General features: G+C 40.9%; 1 protein-coding gene across 12 annotated transcripts in view; it reads left to right on the top strand.

The window, feature by feature from the left end:
* The window catches only part of TPK1 (thiamin pyrophosphokinase 1), a 259313-nt gene that overhangs the window by 156779 nt on the left and 81044 nt on the right, over positions 1-21490 (top strand). For 11 of the 12 annotated variants that reach the window (XR_008327150.1, XM_053359643.1, XM_053359645.1 and 8 more), the window contains 2 exons: positions 1904-1999; positions 12075-12221. Coding sequence is in view for 11 of the 12 variants with exons in the window: in XM_053359643.1 (XP_053215618.1) it covers positions 1904-1999; positions 12075-12221 (243 nt within the window). In the remaining variant the exon portion in view is untranslated. Of the gene's footprint in view, positions 1-1903; positions 2000-12074; positions 12222-16947; positions 17065-21490 lie in introns of those variants that run through there. The other variant, XM_053359647.1, reaches the window with a different exon arrangement.

Raw genomic sequence — 21490 nt, 5'->3', positions numbered from 1 at the left:
ACTTCCGGGTTGCCACGGAGTGCAGCCCGCAAGCACTCAATCTGAAGCACATTCAACCCGGGGTATGGCTGTACCCATCAAAGCATCATTTTATATGGCAATGCAGATCAGCTCATCATATTTGTTTGTTTGTTTGTTGAATTTATATACTGCCCTATACCTGGAGGCATTAGAATTAGTAAAAAAGTTATATATACATTTACTTTTTTAAAAATGGCTTTTCTGGCCTTTTTTGTGAAATACTTAAAATCACAGTATGAAAATTAATTGTTTTGGCAATGTTGAATTCAGTATTTACCCTGGCCAAATCCACAACAAGTTCCTGAGACACTGTAGTCCTCAAATGATTCTTGATTACCGGTAACTTGAGTTTGCTAAATGACCTCTCTCCAGAATTTACTGTTGCTGGAATTGTTAGTAGTATTCATATGCTAACAGAAATATTTGGAAACAGGTCACCACATCTGTACTCCCTTAACGAGTTTAATGGCTTTAACTGCATTTACAAAAATTGCTTTGTGTACTGAGGGTAAATGTTGCATTTCTTTTCCAAAACCATCTCGTTAAGGTCAGTAGAGTATTGCTATGATAAATATAAAGCTTTTCTCTCTACATCACTTTTACATGTTGACAGAAGAGGAAGCAGGTGGGGGGAGTATTGTGGCATTATATGTTGTTGGCTTCCACTTGTCAAACCGCTGTGTTAGATGCACCAAAGTGACCCTCTCTTGACCTCGCTGATGTGGTCCGAAGGAAAGCAGAGCAATGCATTTGGCACCAGCTTGGCTACAGGTGTTGCCAGAAGGAGGCGTACAAGGCACCATCCAGCTGTCTTAGGGCCCCCACTCCAGATTTGTGTAGGGTTTCCTCCTTAGCCTTTCTTCTTCTGAAGATATCCCACAAGGCAGTGGAGGTTTAAGATCAAAGTTTCCTTCTCCTAGATGGGCCACCTTCCCAGGTTGGCAAGCCCTATCTGCCACTCACTTTTCTCCACAACACACACAGAAACTGCCCTCTTGACCCACTATTGGTCTCATCCACCCAATCCACCGGAGCCTGTCTTCTCATGCAGGAGAAGTACCTCACTCACTGTCAGCTGCCCTCATCTGGTTAGCCAACCAGTCAGTGAGACCCATCAGCCACCCTTATCTGGTTTAGCCGGACATTCAAAGTGTCCTGGTTCGTGGCCTCTGTTGCATGTTGACAGATTCTAGGAGCCACATATGAAAGCTAAGTGCAGGGTGGGAACAAAAGGTGGACGACCCAAAGACTGTACACCAATGTGACCGCATCAATCGCGCTCTCCTAGATTACACACACAACGGTGTCAGATACCTTTCCTCAATTTCAGAGATTGCATGAGAGGGATAATGAGGGTGATCCCTGATTCCCCTGATGCCTCTGTGTTCAGCATAAGAATGTTTACCATCCCTCTAATAGGCCACAATGCATGCCTTATCTTACAGCATCATACACAATGTTTATAAATGTTGATTGCTTATGTATTTAAGGTTATGAGGTTTCCAGTGGTGCTCCTGAATTTAAATTCATTGAATCTTGTACGTTCAATAACAACCAATTAATAAAAAAAACCACATGCCTTCATTGGGTGGGTTTCATTGGGTTTGGTAGGTCACAAGTAGCAGAAACCTGCTTTCTGATGTCACAACAGCCACAGAATTAGAGACTTCATCATGAAAAATACATATTGAAATGTATTTGTAAAAGCTTGTCTCTAAATGGAGCTGGATTGAAGTCTGTATTTTGAAAAGAGTTCTTTCTATACCGAGACACAAGTATCAAAGCAGCAAAAAGCAAGGAAAACAGTTGTGGTTGATTCTGAAGTTGTGCTTGATCCTGAACATCTCCCCTTTTCTTTCTGCTGTTTTATTACCTCCCATAGGGGTGTGAACTCATAGAGACCCCAGATCAAGACTTAACAGACTTCACCAAGTGCCTTCAGATACTCCAGCGGAAGATAGAAAAGAACAACTTGCAGGTAAAGTAGCAACTCTTTAAATACACATTTTGTGACAGTGAATCTTTCTCCCAATGTTCACTGAATGAGTTCGAGAGCCTCTTGATGTTTTTCCAAGTCTAAGGCTCATTTATATTGTGTTGAGTCATGTTGTGTCATGTGACTTGAGGTAGAAAGCAAAACAGACATCAGCTACCTAAAAAAGATTACTCTTTTTATTATTTATTTATAATATTTTATTAATACATTACAATAAAAAATCTAATCTAAACAAAAACAAAACAAAGAAGAAGAGAAAAAGAAGCACACCTCTTTCAGAGGTAAATCGTAACTTGACCAACACAGAGAAAGGTGGATCCTCCCAGCTCTCACCTGGGAGCTTCCCTTTCTTTTCCCAACCTCCCATCCTGGAGATCTTCCTTTCCCTGCCCCTCACACAGGGTCTTTCCATCACCTTCATCTGCAAGTTAACCCTTCCTTAAACCCTGAGTAGAGGACCGTAAATAATACAACAGACAAAGCACAAACAAAAACAAAACAAAAAATAAAAGGGAACGAGAAGAAAAAGCTAAGAATATTAAAAGAAGTAATAACAATAAAATGTTAAAGAAAAAAGGAAGAAAAGGGGAATAAGTAAAAGGGACTGCTAACTATTTGTCAGTCAGTTCCTCAAAATAGTCAAATATTCAATCCAGAGTAATATCTAGCTGTTCCTCTATCTGCTATACAATGTTTTCCCAGTTTTCTTCAGTTTGGGCATCTCAAGTTCATTCTTTTTTCTTTCCAAACAAGAATTCCAAAAGAAGTTATCCAATACTTATTACAAGTCAGCCAGCAATAGTCTTCCTCCAACCCAACTTCATCTCCAATATTTAAATAAAAATCATTCTTTGTTCTTTATTCTCTCAAGAGTTTATTTGCTGTGGTTATGTAATAAGACAATGATCCATACTTGGTTACTTATTTTATAGTCATTAATTCACACCCAAATCCATTTCTTTCCAATCCCATTTCAGATTGGCCATGATTTCCTGTCATTTTTTAGAAAAATATGATTTCCATTCCTTCTCTTCCATTCTTTTTCCAAAAATGTTGCAAGAGACTTAGTTGCTGTTTCCTCTGAATTCAATCCAAACTGTACACAGAGACCTTTCTTTCTCAACCCTGTCTCTGCTGACACAGAATATTTCTTAATTTCTCCTTCAGCATCATAGCTCCAACATTATATTGTTCCTGTCCTTCAGACATCTGTGTAAGGCCATTCTCTTGATGTGGCAAATCATCATTAGTGTTTTCCTCTGAAAGCTGTAAATCTTCAGCCTCTGCCTCATCTAATACATTTCCATTGAACATTTTCTGTTTCCACTCTTAATTCCTTTAATTGTTCATCAAATAATTGCTGTACAGCCCTTTAGTGGTGTCTCCCTTTAAGCCAGCCATTGGGTTGTATTTTCAATGAAAAAGATGGTTCTTGTGACAGAGAATGAAATTGGAAAGACATCCGCAGTAGAAAAGTGTAATGGTTGTGGGACCCTTTAGCTACCCTCACATAGCCTGAGTAAATGCATATTCCGGGCATGTCAAAAAGGTGAAATTTCTTACTGTGTCCTGGAACTCTAATGCTATATTTATTTATTTCATAAAATTTATATATCACTTGATCATAAAAAAACCCCTCAAAGCAGTTTATGAAAAGTAAAACAATAAAATCAAGCAAAATTCACAACTGTACTTTAAAACAAAATTCAAAATACTGAATCAGATTAAAATTACCTCCACTTTTAAAGCATCTGGGTAAGCTTGTCTAAACAAGAATGTTTTTTGCAGATGCTGAAAAGACTCCAGTGAAGATGCCTGCTTGGTATCAATAGGCAGGGAGTTCTATAGTGTTGGCACTGCTACACTAAGCACTAAATTGTGTTACTGTTGCTTTTTGGCCAAAAAAGCACTGCCGCCCCCCAAGGCAGCTTACAAATCATGAACACCACAACTGCAAACAACAAACAATACCAAATGATAATATTTCCAAACAAAAACTTAACATTTCAAAAGTCTCAAAATGCCAAATACATTTGAAGAGCATTCACTCAACAAAAATGTTGAGAGAGCAAGAATAAACACTTAGGCAGAATCTCCTCTTTAAAAGGGCTCCTGTCATGGAAGTGGGACAATGAAGGTGGAAAATCTTCCCCTTGCTGGTTCTAGCAGTCTCTCCTCTGTAGATGGCTTTAAAAGGAAATTTGACAAATTTAGCTGGTACCAGAATCACCCTACCTGTGAAAAAGGGATGCAACAGGAATATGCAGAATCCTGATTAAAAAGCAGACTCACCCAATTTGATCCAGATGGATCATGTCCTGGATCAGATCACAGGCCTATATTAGAACCGGCAGTCCTGCAGATCTGTTTGTGTGGCAATCCAAGGCCTGCAGGGTCATCCCTATCCCTTAAAAATATCCTTTTGAAAAAGCCCAGAAAAGGTTGTCTGTCTCCACAGCCTGGAGCAGCTATTGCATACACCTCCAGTTGCAATAAAGCGAATACCCCTGGGAGCAACAGGACTTGGTGATGTTCCATTGCTCTCAGAAGAATCATACAGAAAGAAGGATGTCTGTTCCCAGGCTGAGGGTGGCTGGGTGACATATTTTGGAGCTTTTTAAAAAGGACCCCAACAGACTTCAGACTGCCTCAAGGATCTGCAAAACTGTGGGGCCCAATCTTCACTATACATTTAAACCCCTTTCAACAGCCATGGCTTCCCCCAGAGCTTCCTGGGAACTGAAGTTTCTAAGGGTGATGAAAGTTGTTAGGAGACTTCTTATTCCAGTGTGGTATAACGGTTAGAGTGTCAGCCTATGGGAAGACCACAGAAGAGACAAAAAGCAGTAGCCCTCTCACACTCTTGTTGCACAGCGACTGACACTGACATTTTTGAATGGATGCACCCAGTGAAGTCCAGTCAGGCCAGTTTCCAAAACACTCTCCCAGTCTCCTCAGAACAAACTCTTCAGTCCCCCATGACAGCTCACAGGGACAAAAAGGGCTGTGCTGCAGATATGCTCCACAGGGTCACACACGTGATCATAGCAGACCCTCATTTAAAGACACGAGGCTCACCCTTGATTCTAGCTTTATCTACCGGTTCTTCCATTCATTTTGCACTATATTACAGAATCAAATAGTCAATCACAGGGCTTTATGCCACAGAGCAAAGGTTTAGAAGAGAATTTTTTTAATTGCCTCCATTAATATCCTCCCTGGGAGCAATTGGCAGAGTTTTCATTTTTTGTTTCTCTGCTCCCTTGGCAGTTCTGGACTGGAATGCAGTTCTTTTCACTTTGGTTACAAAGCCTGCAGAATCTCATTGGGCCTAAATAAAGGTTGATGAGGCTTTTCGTGGTATGTTGCTTTACAGACAAAAGTCAAGTTAGTCTAAATTTAGAGCTTTGGCTGGGGTGGGGGAATCTTTGGTGACAGTCAAAGCCTTTGACGTTACACAAAAGATTCAGATGTATTCCAAGTCACAAGTATATTTTCATGCAGCTTTGCTAAGAAATAATAAAATGCTAGAACCACAGGACATCTTATGAAATAGTTCATTTTAAACTTGCTGCATTTTATATAACAAAAGGTAAATACTTGTCTTACGCGCAGGAGTCCTCCATTTAGTTGATCCCATCTTTCCTTGTTGGTGAAAGCTTTCAAGAATAAATCAGTTAAGGCTTAATTCCCAAGTCTTTCTTTGTATTGTTTCTATTGCATTCATACATACATTTTAGGGTCTGTTTTTTTTGTTTGTAATTCTTCCTTCACTCTCTTACACTCCCACACACACACACACACACACACACACACCCTTACAGAAACTGAGGCTTGCACTTATATTAGACTTACTTCCATTGCTTTCTGTGGGGGTACCTTGGCAAAAAATTACTATTCTTTAATTTTCTCTCTCTACATTGTTCTACAATTGCAGTACAGTTCCGTAAAAGAATTCTATGTGTGTACAGGGGTTTAAGTGTCCAACTCTTTATACACATACTCTGTGTTAGAAACTGAGATATGAAAGCTAGGAGCTAAATGGCACCTTAAAGCTAGGTTATGGGTGCAACAACGGAATGTCTCAGTGTGATTTTTTATAACAAGAATACAAAGCTGAAAATGAATGAACTGCAGCTAAAATATTATGTTCATAATATTATTTTTCACATGGTCTAGTCCTTCCCCCTAATATTTTTAAAGAGGGTCTCTTCTCCAATCTTCAGAGAGTAACTAGAAGTGGGGAAGCAGAAAAAAGTCCTCCTTTATTTCCACTCTGCAGTTTTAATCTGAAATCTTAGGTGCTGTATTGCACCTAGAGCGCAGAAACTGCTCACAGTCATGAAATTCCTTGTCGCAAAATGTGCCTAGAACAATGGGAGTTTTGAACACTGCACACACTGATTCCAAATAAAGTGTTGACCGTAGGTAACTTAGTGCCCAATTCTGGGGTTTTAGCCATCAAATATCCTTCACTCTTGAGTTTCATTACATTTAGTAATTTATAAGTTCGCTAGTGAAGTTCTCCTTTCTTCTTCCTATGTGAGGTATTAATTTTAATCAATTGTTCCTTTATGTGTTTATCAATTATTATGTCCATCTTAGTTATTCCATTGTGTCTTGCAGCACTGTTGACTTGGTGTCACTCTAAAGAGATCTCTCCTTTTTGTTATCCAGCTCCTCTGATTACAGCTGTAAAATTCTATCGCCATTACTTTCAATCCCAGGAGGGAGGTTGCCTGGTGCCCTGCCAAAGCCTTGGCAAGCCTCCAAGTTCTCCCTTCTCTGTCCAACCGAAGAAATTAGCTATAATTCCTTGTAGATCTGGTGCCCCGCCAAAGCCTTGGTAAGTCCTCAAAGTCCAATCCATCCTCCCCTCAGTCAAGGAAAAAATAAGAATTAAAGTCTTTTAATTCCATACTATTATGTTTTCCTCACACAGCTCTGTTTGTCATTGCAATCCATATCTGTACTCCCGTCTTCCTTCAACTTCACTTGCTATATGAAAAAAAAAATGGCATTCTCCATTGCTGAGTCATTTATGTAACAAAGGATTTATAATGAAGCCATTGGCTCCCCCCCAACACATACTGTCTTTTAGATCGAATGAAATCATATTTCCTATTTAAATCTGTACAACCTTGTAGCTGTTTCAATTCGGCAGTTTTTGATCTTGTCCCATCATTACTAGCATGTGTCTGTGCATTAATCCTAATTAAAATCTTAATTAACAGAAGAACCACTGCTTCTTAATGAATGGCAGTGTTGGCATTCATTGGCATTACCGAAAGGCAAAGTGCTTTTGCACTCAGCGCCTCCCTACCTCCCACATTCCATGTTGGAGTGAAAGCCAGGTACTGAGACGATCTGCGAATGAAGCTCGTTTCCCCCGACCCTGGGGGGAGTTTACAAAGATAATTACCTTCAGTCATCTTTGTTTGTTCCTTCACCAATGATCTCTCATTGTCTTGGGAGCTGCACCATTAAGGCAACCGGAACCAGAAGCCGGTTTGAATAAAATAAAATAAAAAGGCTTAAGATTGAAAAAAACAAGTGTGGAAATTAAATTCAGGGAACAATTTTAAGTGCTTTTAATCCCCATTTACTTCACAAAACACATGCTGAAAATTCTGCAAGAATCAGTGTAACTTAAAAGTGCTTGAACAATAACGAAATCCTGGCATTTTTAAAAATTGAAAACTTGATTTATGAGCTAGACATGATACCTTCAATGACCATATGTCATCTAGTCCTGCTGCATGCTCTGTTTGTCCTTTTTCTATCCAGATGTAATGGTTTGTAAATCCATCAAGGAGAATATTCCATGGAGTTTCTCAATATCAAGCATAATACAGTGGTACCTCTACTTACAAACGCGATTCGTTTCGGGGTGCCGTTCGCACCCTGGAAAGTCCGTAAGTAGAGTGCCGCTATTGTGCATGCGCGAAGCGTGATAGAGCGCTTCTGTGCATGTGTGAAGCGTGCAGATCGCTTCTGCGCACGCATGGCAAAACCAGGAAGTGTATACATGTTTGCCATGTTCACAACCCGAAAACCCGCAACATGAAGCGAACGCAACCAGAGGTATGACTGTATTGGACACAATTTTATAAAGTTTTTTTACTGCCATATCATTGTAGGATGCTAAAAAGTAGTCATGCCTTAAGGCTGCAAAACAAAGTCAGTTTTCACCTGTTCGTTGTGTGATTCATAATTTCTGTTAGTGCCCGTTAATAGCAGTGATCAAGCATGTTAGAAATACATAGGTAGCAGTTTCTTACCCCATTCATAATTCTTTTCACTACCTTTACCCCATCTCTTTCTCACTTGCTATATATCCGCACATACTTTTTACAGTTGTACCACTAATACCTTCTTCATTATTAAGTTATCCAAACAAGAATGAGAATGTCTGCTGCACCAATTAGCACAGAAGTGTGTTTTTTAACAAGCTTATAAACTGTTTAAAATTAATGGTTCCCTCCATTAGTCCCAGTAGGAAACAGAATTTAGAAGCTGTGTGATTTTTATCATGTGCTATCAGCTTTTGTTCCCAAAGGGTAGTGCTTGTTCCTTACCTAATACCCCCCCCCCCCGTTTTTTAGGTGGGTGCCATTTATGACACGGCAGGTGGAGTATATAACCAATTCATGTAGCTTCTCCCTTTATAACATTAGAAAGGACAGAGTCCTTTTTTGTCTTTTCAGCAAAAACTCTGCCGCATACCTTGGTTATCTCTCACCTTGTCTATGATAATCTTTTCTTAGCGTGTCTTGCTTTCTTTCATCTTGGCCAACTCACATCAAACCAGTACTGTGTTCGCAGCATTATTCACCTTGATTGTTGCCTTGACTGTATGAGAGGCAGACCTCCTTAAATCCCTGCATTAGCTTCTTGTCCTCAACCAGATGGCCTTGCCCTCTCTTTTTCTTATTGTCTCTTATATCTTGACTCACTGGACAACTGGAAAACAATTTTTTACTTTTTGAATGTTGTCTAGATTTCTACAATTGATTTAGGGTATTTTTGCACTGCTGAATCAGGAAATGGCATCCGTTTCTCTCCATCAGGTCAGGTTTTTTAGCTATGTTGATTTGAAAAAAAATCAGATCTTGTGACCAAATCGATTACATTTTTGTGGCATTATCAGCTGACTTTTGTCAACACATATCATCCTAAATATGTTTTTAAGAGAAAAAAATGTTTTTCCAACAACATATATTGATTACCTGATAGAAACATCGATTATTGTATACTGAATGGTGGGCATTGATAAAGGTAAGTACACGTAAATTGCACATTGCTTCACCATTTTTCAAACTTCAGGGCTTGAACTTCCGTTTCTTGGAACTCGTGGAATGCTCAGCAGCAGGGAGGTCTCTCTTCAGAGTCCAACAGTAGTCAGCCATCATGACTGCGTCCCAGCGACCCTGATACCTGGTCTCCATCTCTCTCATGTCCTGATGGAATCTCTCCCCCTGCTCGTCACTCATTGAACCCAGGTTCTCAGGAAACCAGCCCATATGTGAAAATAGGCAGTGCATCTTGACGCTCATGTTGCAGCCCAGGTTTCTGAAAGCAGTCAGCATGTTGTTGACAAGTTCTGCATAGTTTCTGGCCTTATTGTTGCCAAGAAAGTTCTTCACTACCAGAACAAATGCCTTCCACGCTTCCAGTTCCACTTCATTCATTGACTTTCCGAACTCTGGATCTTTGATGAGCTGACGGATCTGAGGACCGTCAAAGATGCCAGCTTTCAACTTCTCCATGGTCAATCCTGGAAAAGCCTGGCACAAGTAAGTGAAGCAGTCACCATCCTTGTCCAGAGCCTTGGTGAACTGCTTGATTAAGCCGAGCTTGATGTGCAGTGGTGGGAAGAGTATTCTGTCTCTGTCCACCAGAGGGTCGTTGATGACATTCCTTTCTCTGCAAGGCACCAATTCCTCCCGCACAGGCCAGTCCTTCTTCGTGTAATGCTGAGCACGGTCCCTACTATCCCACATGCACAGAAAACATGGGTACTTGGTGAAGCCAGACTGTTGTCCCAACAAAAAGTTCACCATCTTCAGGTCAACACAAATAAACCACTTATGCTGATCATAACCAATTTTCTCCAGCACATACTTCACCGCTTCATAGTTCTCCTTCAGTGTACTTGAGTGAGCCAGGGGTATAGAGGCAAACTGGTTGCCGTTGTGTAGCAGAACACACAATATTAGGAAAAGTTATATTCCAATTATGGGGCAGGGAGGTTCTCTAAATTATCATAAATAAATATCAAATTTAAATATCTAAGAAAATTGCACATTACAAAACACTACAATGCACAGCTAAACAGGGTTTCCTCTAAAGCATCAGAATAAAACATTGTGCATGAAGATCACCTTCAAAAATACTATGAACATTCCATGTTTTAAACAAATACTCATTAAAGCATCAGAATAAAACATTGTGCATGAAGATCACCTACAAAAATACTATGAACATTCCATGTTTTAAACAAATACTCATTTAAGCGTCAGAATAAAACATTACAAATTGAGATCAATTGCAAAAGATACCGAGTAAAAAGTCCACTTATTTAAACACACTGCCAACATATGACCAATGAAACATACAGTTAAGTAGGCCAATCCAATTAAGTTCCCAATCCCCTGTAGAACAATAAACACAACTTAATCTAACTACTGCTAAAAGTGCCTTCCATTCAGTTTCACTCCAGCACACTCTTACATAATCAACACACAACTTAAATACAATAAACAATACTCTTAAACTGCACTCTCCTAGTACACGCAGTATCCATACTCTGCAACCACTCTCATAATTCAGGGCTCATCCAGACTTGCTTTGTCCCACCACTTTCCCCCAGGGAAACCATGTCCTTACGGCTGTATCAGAGCAAACGTCAGTCGGGTTTTCTCCAGCTTAACTTTCACTCCTATTTATTGATAAAAGAGTGGGTTTTCTGGGGGAAAGTGGTGGGGCAAGGGCAAAACTGCAGGACAAACAAAAAAAGTGCTTGGACACATGGCTTCTAGGCACAGAACAAGCACAAATCTGAATGAGCCCATAGTCTTAAATTCTTACTCAAAAGCCTACTCTCACGTACACGCCGTGAAATCCTGATCAAGCTGGACAAATGCTGATGAACAAAGGCCGCAACCATATACAAACATTCTTACCAGGTTTCTCCCTTTGCGTCTCACTGAGTGGGTGCAGGAGGGATCTACCCCCAATAGTGGGCTCTCATCTCAGGAGTATCAAAACCTCCTTCTCTAACTTTATGACAATCAGGCCTTATGTATCTTGAGCCTTATGTATCTGTGTTTAAATGGTAACACCCTTAGGTCGGAACATGTCTAAACTGATTTTGTAAAGCATCATGTGCATAGATGGTGCTATATTATATTGCCGTGTTGTTGTTAATAGTAAGAATAAGAAATGCATAATTAGTATCTGGAGGAACTTTTTTGATAATATTATGTACTCCTCTGTGTGCTCTGCAATATATCTCATACAGAAATAGTACATTGAATCTCCCTGCAGGATTGCCACCAGTTGAACACTAAGCCACTCAGTCTCAAGAGGTGAAAGACTCTCACTGAAATAATAAATAATAAGTGCTATTTTTCTAGAAAAAGAGGTGCCAGAACTCACCATGAACACCTCCCTCATACTCTTAGAACAGCAATGGCGTCCATCTGAGAGGTGCCAGAATTGAGTTCCAGCAAGTTCCGGCTGAATAAAAGCCCTGCATCCAAGTACAGTGCTTTTATTTTATCCATAGGAGTGACTGGCAGACATTCACTTGTATGGAGGCTAAGGGCTACACTCAGGGAAATCATGCAGGTGGGGCTAAATGTGCCCAATCTGTTCAGCTCCCTCTGCATTTTCCAGGTTCTCTGAATATTCTGCAAATAGCGTGCTAGATATTTCTGCATCCGCTTAAACTGTATTTCTGCACTTTGTACATATGAGAGAAAGTTATCCAAAGGAAAAGTACAGCAGATGCTCTCAGTGATATTTACCAATGTTTGTTTTGTGTCTCTTTTAGATTGACATGATTGTAACGTTGGGTGGACTTGGAGGTCGCTTTGACCAGATCATGGCATCTGTGGAAACACTTTTTCATGCAGTTAAGATAACACCCTTCCCGGTCATAGTTATTCAGGAGAGTTCCCTAATATACTTACTTCAACATGTAAGTAAAATGAAGCAACATTTTTTGTTTTGAAAAAAACAACAGTCTAAGAAGACTGATGATGTTGGTCTTCTAAAATTATTTCACCTTCAGTAAGACTTATGTCTATTCCAGTCTGGAAATCAATATGTATCATCAAAGGCAACCAATGTGTTGTTTCTATCTATTCAAGTTTACAATGAAGTTATTGATTCAGAAATAAAAGACCGAGGGCATGATTCAGCCAAAGTTCAGTTATTTTTCAGTCCCATTAATTTCAGGGGAAGAGATTTAAGCTCCTGTTGAATTCTTCCACTGATACTGATATCAGACTTTGAAAAAGCTTAGCTCCAGCTGGATGTTAACTAGATTGCGCTATGCAACATTTTCTGTTTGGTGCTTAATTTAAAATCAGAAGTTAGGGTCACTCAGGTCTTCCAGCAGCTGCCTCTGTGCTTCTGGTTACTTCTCAGCTTGGTGGCCTAGAATGAAAACGCCAAGAAAGGGATATGTACAATAATGCACACTAGAGTAGCATTAGCTCATTCTTCAGACTATTTGTCTCCATGGAGCTTGCAAAAAGATTGCATGTGTTTGAGACAGGTGACAGTTCTCCTGCTTTATTCTGTCTCAGAGAACCACTGCACAAATAGTGAACTGGTTTCCTTTGAGTCATATTCCCTCCCTGCCCCTGATGGATACTGTCTGAGATACAACTTCATCTGTGAAATAACGTGCTTGGAAGAACCACAAGATTTGCACAAGTAGAAAAAAAAGTTTTAGAAAATTTGTTGTACCAAATTTGGCTTTGTTTGGACTTTTTTTGACCATAGGAATGCATTAATTGATTTTCAATGCATTCCTATGGGAAACCGTGCTTCGCAAGATGAAAAATTCGCTAGACGAAAAAACTCGCGGAACGAATTAATTTCGTCTTGTGAGGCACCACTGTATCTTTTATTGCCTACAATGGCTGGGAGAAGCTCTTTTGGATTTTAGGCAGCAGGAATTCCCAGCCCTACCTGGAGATGCCAGGAATTGAACCGGGGACCTTCTGGCATGCAAAGCAGATGCCCAACCACTCAGCTACGAGGAAGGGGGTGACTATCCCACAAAAACAGCCCAATGAAGACTGGTTGTACACAGTGGCCATTACTGGACAGTAGTGATGGAAAAGAAAAATGGAGCATGGTGGGGGGAAGAGGGATAGTGGAGTACCCTGCTTGGAAGAAATGGCTGGCTGGAACCCTGAGCAGGAACCCTGAGCAGGAGCCCCCCTTTTAGACAGGAGGATACACTATAGTATTTTGTTGTTCAGTATAGTTGCTGACCAGAGATAATACACTGAAATTCAGCCGTAAATATTGTTTCCTCAATTTATGAGACCCTCAAAGTTTTAAGAAGGATGCTGAACATAGGAGGTCATTTGCTATTACAGTGAGAAATTACTATTATGGTTATTTGCAGAGCAGAAGAATCTAGAAACATTTTTATGCAAATGAAGGTCTGAAGGGGAATTGTGATGCAGTTTGAAATTAGGGAGTAGTTTACAGGGAAACAATTTGCACACATTGACACTAAATTAAATTTAGATGGCTTTGGGGGGAGCTGGTTAGAACCTTTCAAAGAGTCTCAACAAGTGAGTGCTGCCCCATTCAGAACAAAAAATGGTTGGCTTCACTTCAGTGTTGTATTAAGGCACCTAAATGGGTTTTGAAATGCCATGTTAAAAGTTTGTGAAAAGGGATCATGTGAAGCAATAATGAAACCACTAACAATTTTGCAAACTGCCTCATTATTAATAATTGTATCTTATGTGTTACCGCTTAACTTCAGAATGCCAGGCTGTTATTATGTTTAGCTGGCAGTTATTTACCATCCTCCACTTTACTCAGTTGGTAAATATGCTAATAGGGAATCTTCAAGTAGAATTTACGATAATCTTATTTCTTCTCAGTGGTCATCCTTTTTAGGGGAAAAAAAGTTTTTATCCCTCAGTTGCAAAGTAAACCAAGAACAAGGTGTTACAATTCTGTTGGGTGACCAAAATCAGAAATGAGCCTTAAATGACAGCCGTATGAGTGATGAATTGTCACAAATTGTGGAGTCTCAAGTGCCACAAAGCAGGTAGTCATAGTAAAATACTGGAACATTGTTAATCCAGCCAATGGATGGGCAGTCTGGGATATATATATCCAGAACAACTAGTAATCTACTAAGATAAATACAGCTCACCATCCATGCATTTATTATTTCGTCATATACTACATTTAGATACTCCCTTTCTCCTATGATGGTAAGGGAACACCTAGCTACTTTAAATAAATTCAAATCTCCAGGCCTTGATGAGCTGCACTCAAGGGTACTAAAGGAGTTTGTGGATGTAATGTCAGAGCCTTTGTCCATAATCTTTGAGAATTCAGGAGAGCAGGTGAGGTCCCGGCAGACAGGATGTGGGTGAATGTTGTCCCCATCATCAAAGGAGGAGGAAAGAAGATCCAGGTAACTACTGACTGGTGAGCTTGACATCAATACCAGGAAAGGTCCTAGAACAGATCATTCAGCAGTCGGTCTATGAAGTTGTGCTGTGATTACCAAGACCCAGCATGGGTTTGGAGAACAACTGTGCCCAAAGTAACAAAATGAATTTCAGTAGGGACAAATGTCAGGTTCTACACTTAGGCAGTAAGAACCAGCTGCTCAAATATAAGATGGGGGGCACCTCATGTAGTGGACCTACCACTAAATGCAATTAAATGTAGCAGATCCCACCGCTAACTGCTCCCAATTAAACCAGTAGTGAACCAATTAATTAAAATTCTAAATTACCGCAGGTTATCTTTTTGGCTTCTTGTGTGAGGGAAAAATTGATGTTTTGGAGTCTTAGGCAGAAATTGAACAAATAAGAAAGGTTTTATCTACAAAACAAAGTTGGTAAAACAAAGGTGGGTCAGGAGCTGTGTTCTTTCATTCAGTAGAAATTAACTTATTACTTAAACTAAATCTAAAGATGCTGCAGGCGTTAAAACAAAGAAGTAAATGCACAGCTTCTCCTAAACTACAGTTGCTTAAAAAAATCAGTTGTTGCACTTCAGGTAGATGTTCAGGTTTCTAGAATAGATAGTAAAATGCTTAACTCAGTTTCTGTTCCTTCCCTCTCGTTCCTTTACTTACTTATGACCGGTATTACAGTTAAATACTTTTAACACAGCAGAGCTTCCTTCACAATTTAGAACTTTGGTTCATGAGCAAGGGGCACGTTTTGTCAGTTACAATCCCATTCCTGAGGTATTAGTCAGGGGATCCCCTCACCCCTCTTAACAGGCTTGGGAGTCTTCTCTAGCTAGAAAATCTCTCCCCTCCTGACTGGAAGGAGACCCAAGGAGACTTTATCCTCACAGCTTCTACTTCTTCTGCTCAAACTCAGCCCTCCAGTTCACTCCTGTCTGAATACTCTCCCAGGACACTCAACACCGTCTTCCTAGCTAAGCTACAAGGCTTCTTCCTCTAGCTGTAGATATTCCCCTCAGAGCGGATGTTAAACTCAAATTTGAACCAACTCTCTCAGACAAACTCTATCCTATGTCGAGATCTCCACTCAGCCAAGCTCATCCTCCTCTGGCCGAGTCCGACGTGATTAATGACCTGAGCCTTTGATGAGGCCTCAGGCACATTCCCATTCAGCAGAGAATCCAGCAGCATGTGGAAGTGATGAGATTTATGGCTACATTGCAAAGAGTTTTATTTTCCTAACTACGCAGACAGGAAAGACATCCTCTCTCTGTGAAAGCAGAGAGCAACTGAAACAAAGGAACAAAGGAACAGGAACCAGTAATGTCACATCCGTCTCCCATGAGACTTCCAACAGTATGGAATGTGTGGAATGTAAACAGAGTCGTGTGACTCCAAAGCACTGCTCAGTGGCAAACAGAAACTAACATCCTCCCCCTTTCTGTGAACACCACTGGGCAGTGTGTCAGTATAATCTCAGTACAAACCCAGTTTCTGTACACAGGTATAGTGCTGATCCTTCGGAACAACCTTGGACAATAAATCAGCAGGAATTTCATTCCCTGGCATGTAGGACACCATTACGAGTCCTTTCTGAACACATTCTCTAGCATGTTGCAGCTTCAATTGCAAGTGCTTCGTGCTTTGCTTACAACCTTCAGAAGTCAGCAAAGCACGAAGCACTTGCAATTGAAGCTGCAACATGCTAGAGAAACATGCTTTGTTGTCCTGATAAACCTGGATTGGACACTTTATAGGAATTCTCATGTCTTTACACAATTGTAACAACCATTCACAATCCACAAGTGAATAAGACAGTGCATTCAGTTCAGCTTCACAAGAACTTAAGCTTACTGTTGTTTGTTTCTTGCACAACCAATCAAATAGACCCTGGTTGTACATGCAGCAAACTCCAGACGTGCTTTTCCTGTCTGTAGCGTCACTTCCAAAACTCACATCAGCAAATATCTTAAGACCACCAGACTTCTGATTGTTAAATCTCAGTCTGTAGTGTATAGTGCCTTTCAAATAGCGTGCTATGCGTTTCAGAGCTTTCCAATCCTTAACAGTAGGATTGTTGACTTGTCTGCTTAGCAAGTTTGTGCTAACTGCAATGTCCGGTCTTGAACATCTGGCAATGGAGTTTAGTTTGCCTAGCACACTTCTGTACAGTGTAGTGTCAGAAAATGCTTCTTCAGTATCATCTACCTGATAACCTGTTGTCACTGGTGTGCAGAGGAGGACGACCAAACGTGTGAAGAGGAGGCTGACCAAGATGATAAAGGGTATGGGAACCAAGCCTTATGAGGAAAGGTGGAGGGAATTGGGGGATATTTAGCCTGGGAACGAGGAGGCTGAGAGGAGATATGATAGCCATCTTCAAATATCTAAAAGGCTGTCATATGGAAGGAGCAGGCTTGTTTGGCCATCTGTCATAGATGCTTTAGTTGAGATTTCAGCATTGCAAGGGGTTGGACTAGATGACTCTCAGGGTCACTTCCAACTCTACAATTCTTTCTTCTTCTTCTTCTTCTTCTTCTTCTTCTTCTTCTTCTTTATTTATTTATGATTTCATTTTACATGAAACTCTACAATTCTATGAACTTCTGAGTATCTAATGTTGAAGAGCACTGATCTAGTGCACCCAGCAGCTACAGGGACTCGGACAGGGGACTTGAGGGCTGGGAGTGCCAAGGAAATTTAGTCTCTTCAATTTGGATAGCACATACTCTCCTGCCCCTAAAGCTAAGGCCCTTCTCTAGTAACCCAGTCAGATTCTGAGCAAGAGCGATTATGTTTTGCTGAGAGACTCTGAAGAGGAATGAAAGACGCAGGTGGCTCAAACGTTTTGTTCTATTCTCTTTTAAAATGAAAGCCAAAATAACAAAAAAGGGGAAAGAAAAAGGCAGGAGCAGATCAGAAAGTGGAACGAGCCCCGTGGAATGTTAAAAGTGGGAATTCTGAGAAACAAAATGCTATTTTTAACTTTGAAACTTTCAGCTATTAATGTAACAGCCCGAAAGGCAGTTTAACACTTTGACCATGAATTGCAAGGAAGCCTTTGATGAGATGCACTTTTGGAAGCTGAAGGCCAGGGGTAATATCTTATGATTTCTTAGGTCTTCCTCTCACCCCTTGTTCTCTGGCACAAGGCTCAATTTTTTAAAAATGGGGGATGGGGAGAGAGAATTGCCAGTTTCTTTGATGAAAATTGCCTGAGGAAAATACCATGCTAATAAGAAGCAGGCGAAGCTTTATGCAGTAGATGTGAAAATTGCTAAGACTGCAGAGAGGAAAAGAATAATTTGTTCTCTCTGTTCCAAGAAAACAAAGCTCCACATACAAAGTTAAAAAGATGTAACCCTATTCTTTCCCAAATGTATTTTGCACTCCACCCCCTAAAAGATGGACAGAAATGGACCCCGAGTGCATTTTTCACACAGGCAGTTGAAATTGATCCTCACCCAATTTATGGACTTTAAAAATACAGCCTTTGAGGCCTCTTGTCCCATTTAAATGTGGGTTTTTATGCTCTGGGGAAGCAGTAGACTATAATTCCAGTTTCATATTTTGAGAGTCCAGCAACCCTGGAGCAAAAGAGCAATGGGAAGGTAATTTCAGATCATGAAGATCCAGAGTCTCTTAACCATACATGCATCCACTACCTGTTCTGCATCATCTTGACTGACTGATTGCTTGAAGCAGCAGATGCTGTGGGCATTCTGGTGCATCATGAAAATAAATTAAAGACTTTTCATTGAAGAGTAGGCAGATGCCTTAGTTGGCCGTGTGCACTTGATCTAAGGACAGACCCTCATGAACTGACATATTCTGTGCATGTGAGGGCTCAGGGGACATATAGTCAGGGACACCTGAAGTATTCTTGAGGGATGGGTGAGAATGCTCCCCTGTACAAAGCGAAAAGCCATCTGTGTAAGCTGCACAATGTAATTTATTTGTTCCTTTATACAAAAAAAAGGTCTTAAAGTGACTTTCAAAAGGTTAAAATAACAAAACATTCATGACACGCTGGTCCTGCGACCTATGCTGCGTACAATGTGCTGATGGAACCAGGGTAAACCAAATCCTTCTGCACATGTACAGTGCAGTTCTAAAGCATTGCAATAGATCTCTTTTAAACTTCAGTGTGCATTTGCACTAAGACATGTGCACAACAATACTACTGATTTACTGAAAGCATTTTTAATCCCACTCTTTTATCATAAAAGGCTCTCAGAGCAGTATTCAAAGTTCAGTAGCAAGCCAATCTTTGTTCTCAGGCAAAACACACAAGGAAAAGGGGAGCAGGCAGGCAAAAAAAGCTCAGGCACCAGTTCTGAAAGTGACAGTTTTAAACATGGCTAGTTGGAATGTTAACTGCTTAGGTAGTCTGATGGAATAGCCATTGCTATGTGACATTATTCACTGCAAACATAGGAACTTAGGAAGAGCCCTCCTGGTTCCAACCCAAAGACCTATCTACTCCAGCTTCCTGTTCTCTCAGTAACCAACCAGATACCTATGAGAAGCATGCAAGCAAGACTTGAGTTTAATAGCACTCTTCCCACTCACGTTCTCAAAAACTGGTATACAGTCGTATTGTCACCAATTTTGGAGGTACTATTGCCATTGTGACCAGTCGCCATTTATTGCTTTGTACTCTATGAAATATATATTGTTCATCCCCCAATGAGATAAGTGAGAGTTTCCCCAATTAGGGCTTGTGCAAAAGTGACCATAGAACGGACCCATAACCTCTTTGCTAAATTATTTCTCTGGTTCATTTCAAAAAAACCAGGTATGTAAATTATATATACAGTGGTACCTCAGGTTACATATGCTTCAGGTTACATATGCTTCAGGTTACAGACTCCGCTAATCCAGAAATAGTGCTTCAGGTTAAGAACTTTGCTTCAGGATGAGAACAGAAATCATGCTCCGGCAGTGCAGCGGCAGCAGGAGGCTCCATTAGCTAAAGTGGTGCTTCAGGTTAAGAACAGTTTCAGGTTAAGAACGGACCTCCGGAACAAATTAAGTACTTAACCCGAGGTACCACTGTACATATATACTTCCTAATACTCTAACAGAAGGACACTGGCTATATATCCAACATTAAATAACAGGGCTCCCATAGAAGGACTGCAGCCATCTAATCTTGTTACAAAAATGTACTACACTGAGCAGTATTTAAAAATATAAAATATAAGAACACAAGGCAGGAATGATTTAACTTTGAAACAGTTACAATCACCAGCTGCATTCCTCCCCTGTAATCTCAAACCCCACAACTTTCTTCAAAAGACACGTCAAATAAGTATATATATGCAAAAAATAACCCCACAGTGGGTATGCAATTTTAATGAGCAGTTTGCTCATGAATTTGTTTGAAATCCATGTGACTTAGAAGCAGAAACAGGAGCATGCTCTGAAATTCAATATACAAAGGCTGCTCTGCTCAGCAGGTGGGAGTGAGCTCCAGAATTGATAGCCTCTGTGCATTATGTGAATTGAAGCCCATGTGCTCCAGTATGTAGGCACCCTAGTGCTGCCCGCTATGGCAAGGAAACCATATGGAATTCCAAGTACCTATCGCACTGTGTTTATTCGTAGATCCAGAAAGATCTCAGGAAACAAACTAGTCCCAGATGTGTGCAGGAGCAGTGAGGAACAGGATTCAGTGATGAAGCTCATCTGCTCTGCATTTTGTATTTTTGTATTTTGATGTTTTTGAAGGTTTGCTGTAAGCCACTTTGGGCACAACTTGTGGAAGAAGCAGCAGTCAATGTACAGTTTCCTGGTTCACTCCCCTACCCTACCATAGAATAATAGAATCTTAGAGTTGGAAGGGACCCCAGGATTCATCTAGTCCAACCCCCTACAATGCAAGAATCTCAACTAAAGCATCCACAACACATGACCACCCAACATCTGCTCAAAAACCTCCAAGGAAGAGGAGGCCACCACCTTCTGAGGGAGTCCATTCCACAGCTGAACAGCTCCTACTGTCAGAAATTTCTTCACGTTTAGTTCTAATATCCTTTCTTGTAACTTGAAGCCATATGTGTGGGCCCTACCCTCCAGAGCAGGAGAAATCAAGCTTGCTCCATCTTCCATGTGACAGCCTTTGAAATATTTGAAGATGGCTAGCATATCTCCTCCCAGTCCCCTCTTTCCCAGGCTAAACATCCCCAGCTCCCTCTACTATTCCTCATGAGGTTTGGTTTCCAGATCCTTGATCATCTTGGTCACACGTTTCAGCTTGTCAATATCCTTCTTAAATTGTGGTGCCCAGAACTGGGCACAGTGGGGTGGGGTCTGATCAAGGCAAATAGAGCAGTACTATTACTTCCCTTAATCAGGACATTAGGCTATACAGTGGTACCTCGCAAGACGAAATTAATTCGTTCCGCGAGTTTTTTCTTCTTGCGAGTTTTTTGTCTTGCGAAGCACGGTTTCCCATAGGAATGCATTGAAAATCAATCAATGCGTTCCTATGGAAACCGCCTTCAGACCAGGTCCGGGGACAGTCTGTCCCCCGACCTCTTCTGAAGGCTGCGGGGGGGAACAAGGGCTTTTCTTCCCACCGCCAGCCTTCAGAAGGCTGTTCTGAAGGCTGGCGGTGGGAAGAAAAGCCCTTCTCCCACCTCCTGCCCCGCAAGCTCCGGGGACAGGAGGGCTTTGCTGCCGACCGCCAGCATTTTAAAAGCCCCCAGGACAGCGGAGACTTATCCGCTGTCCCGGGGCGATTTTAAAATGCTGGCGGGCGGCAGCAAAGCCTC

This window comes from Podarcis raffonei, chromosome 12 (assembly GCF_027172205.1).
Source record: "Podarcis raffonei isolate rPodRaf1 chromosome 12, rPodRaf1.pri, whole genome shotgun sequence".
NCBI classification, from domain to species: domain Eukaryota; kingdom Metazoa; phylum Chordata; class Lepidosauria; order Squamata; family Lacertidae; genus Podarcis; species Podarcis raffonei.
Note: the sequence above shows the minus strand (reverse complement) of the source record. Positions and strands in the feature narration are given on the sequence as shown.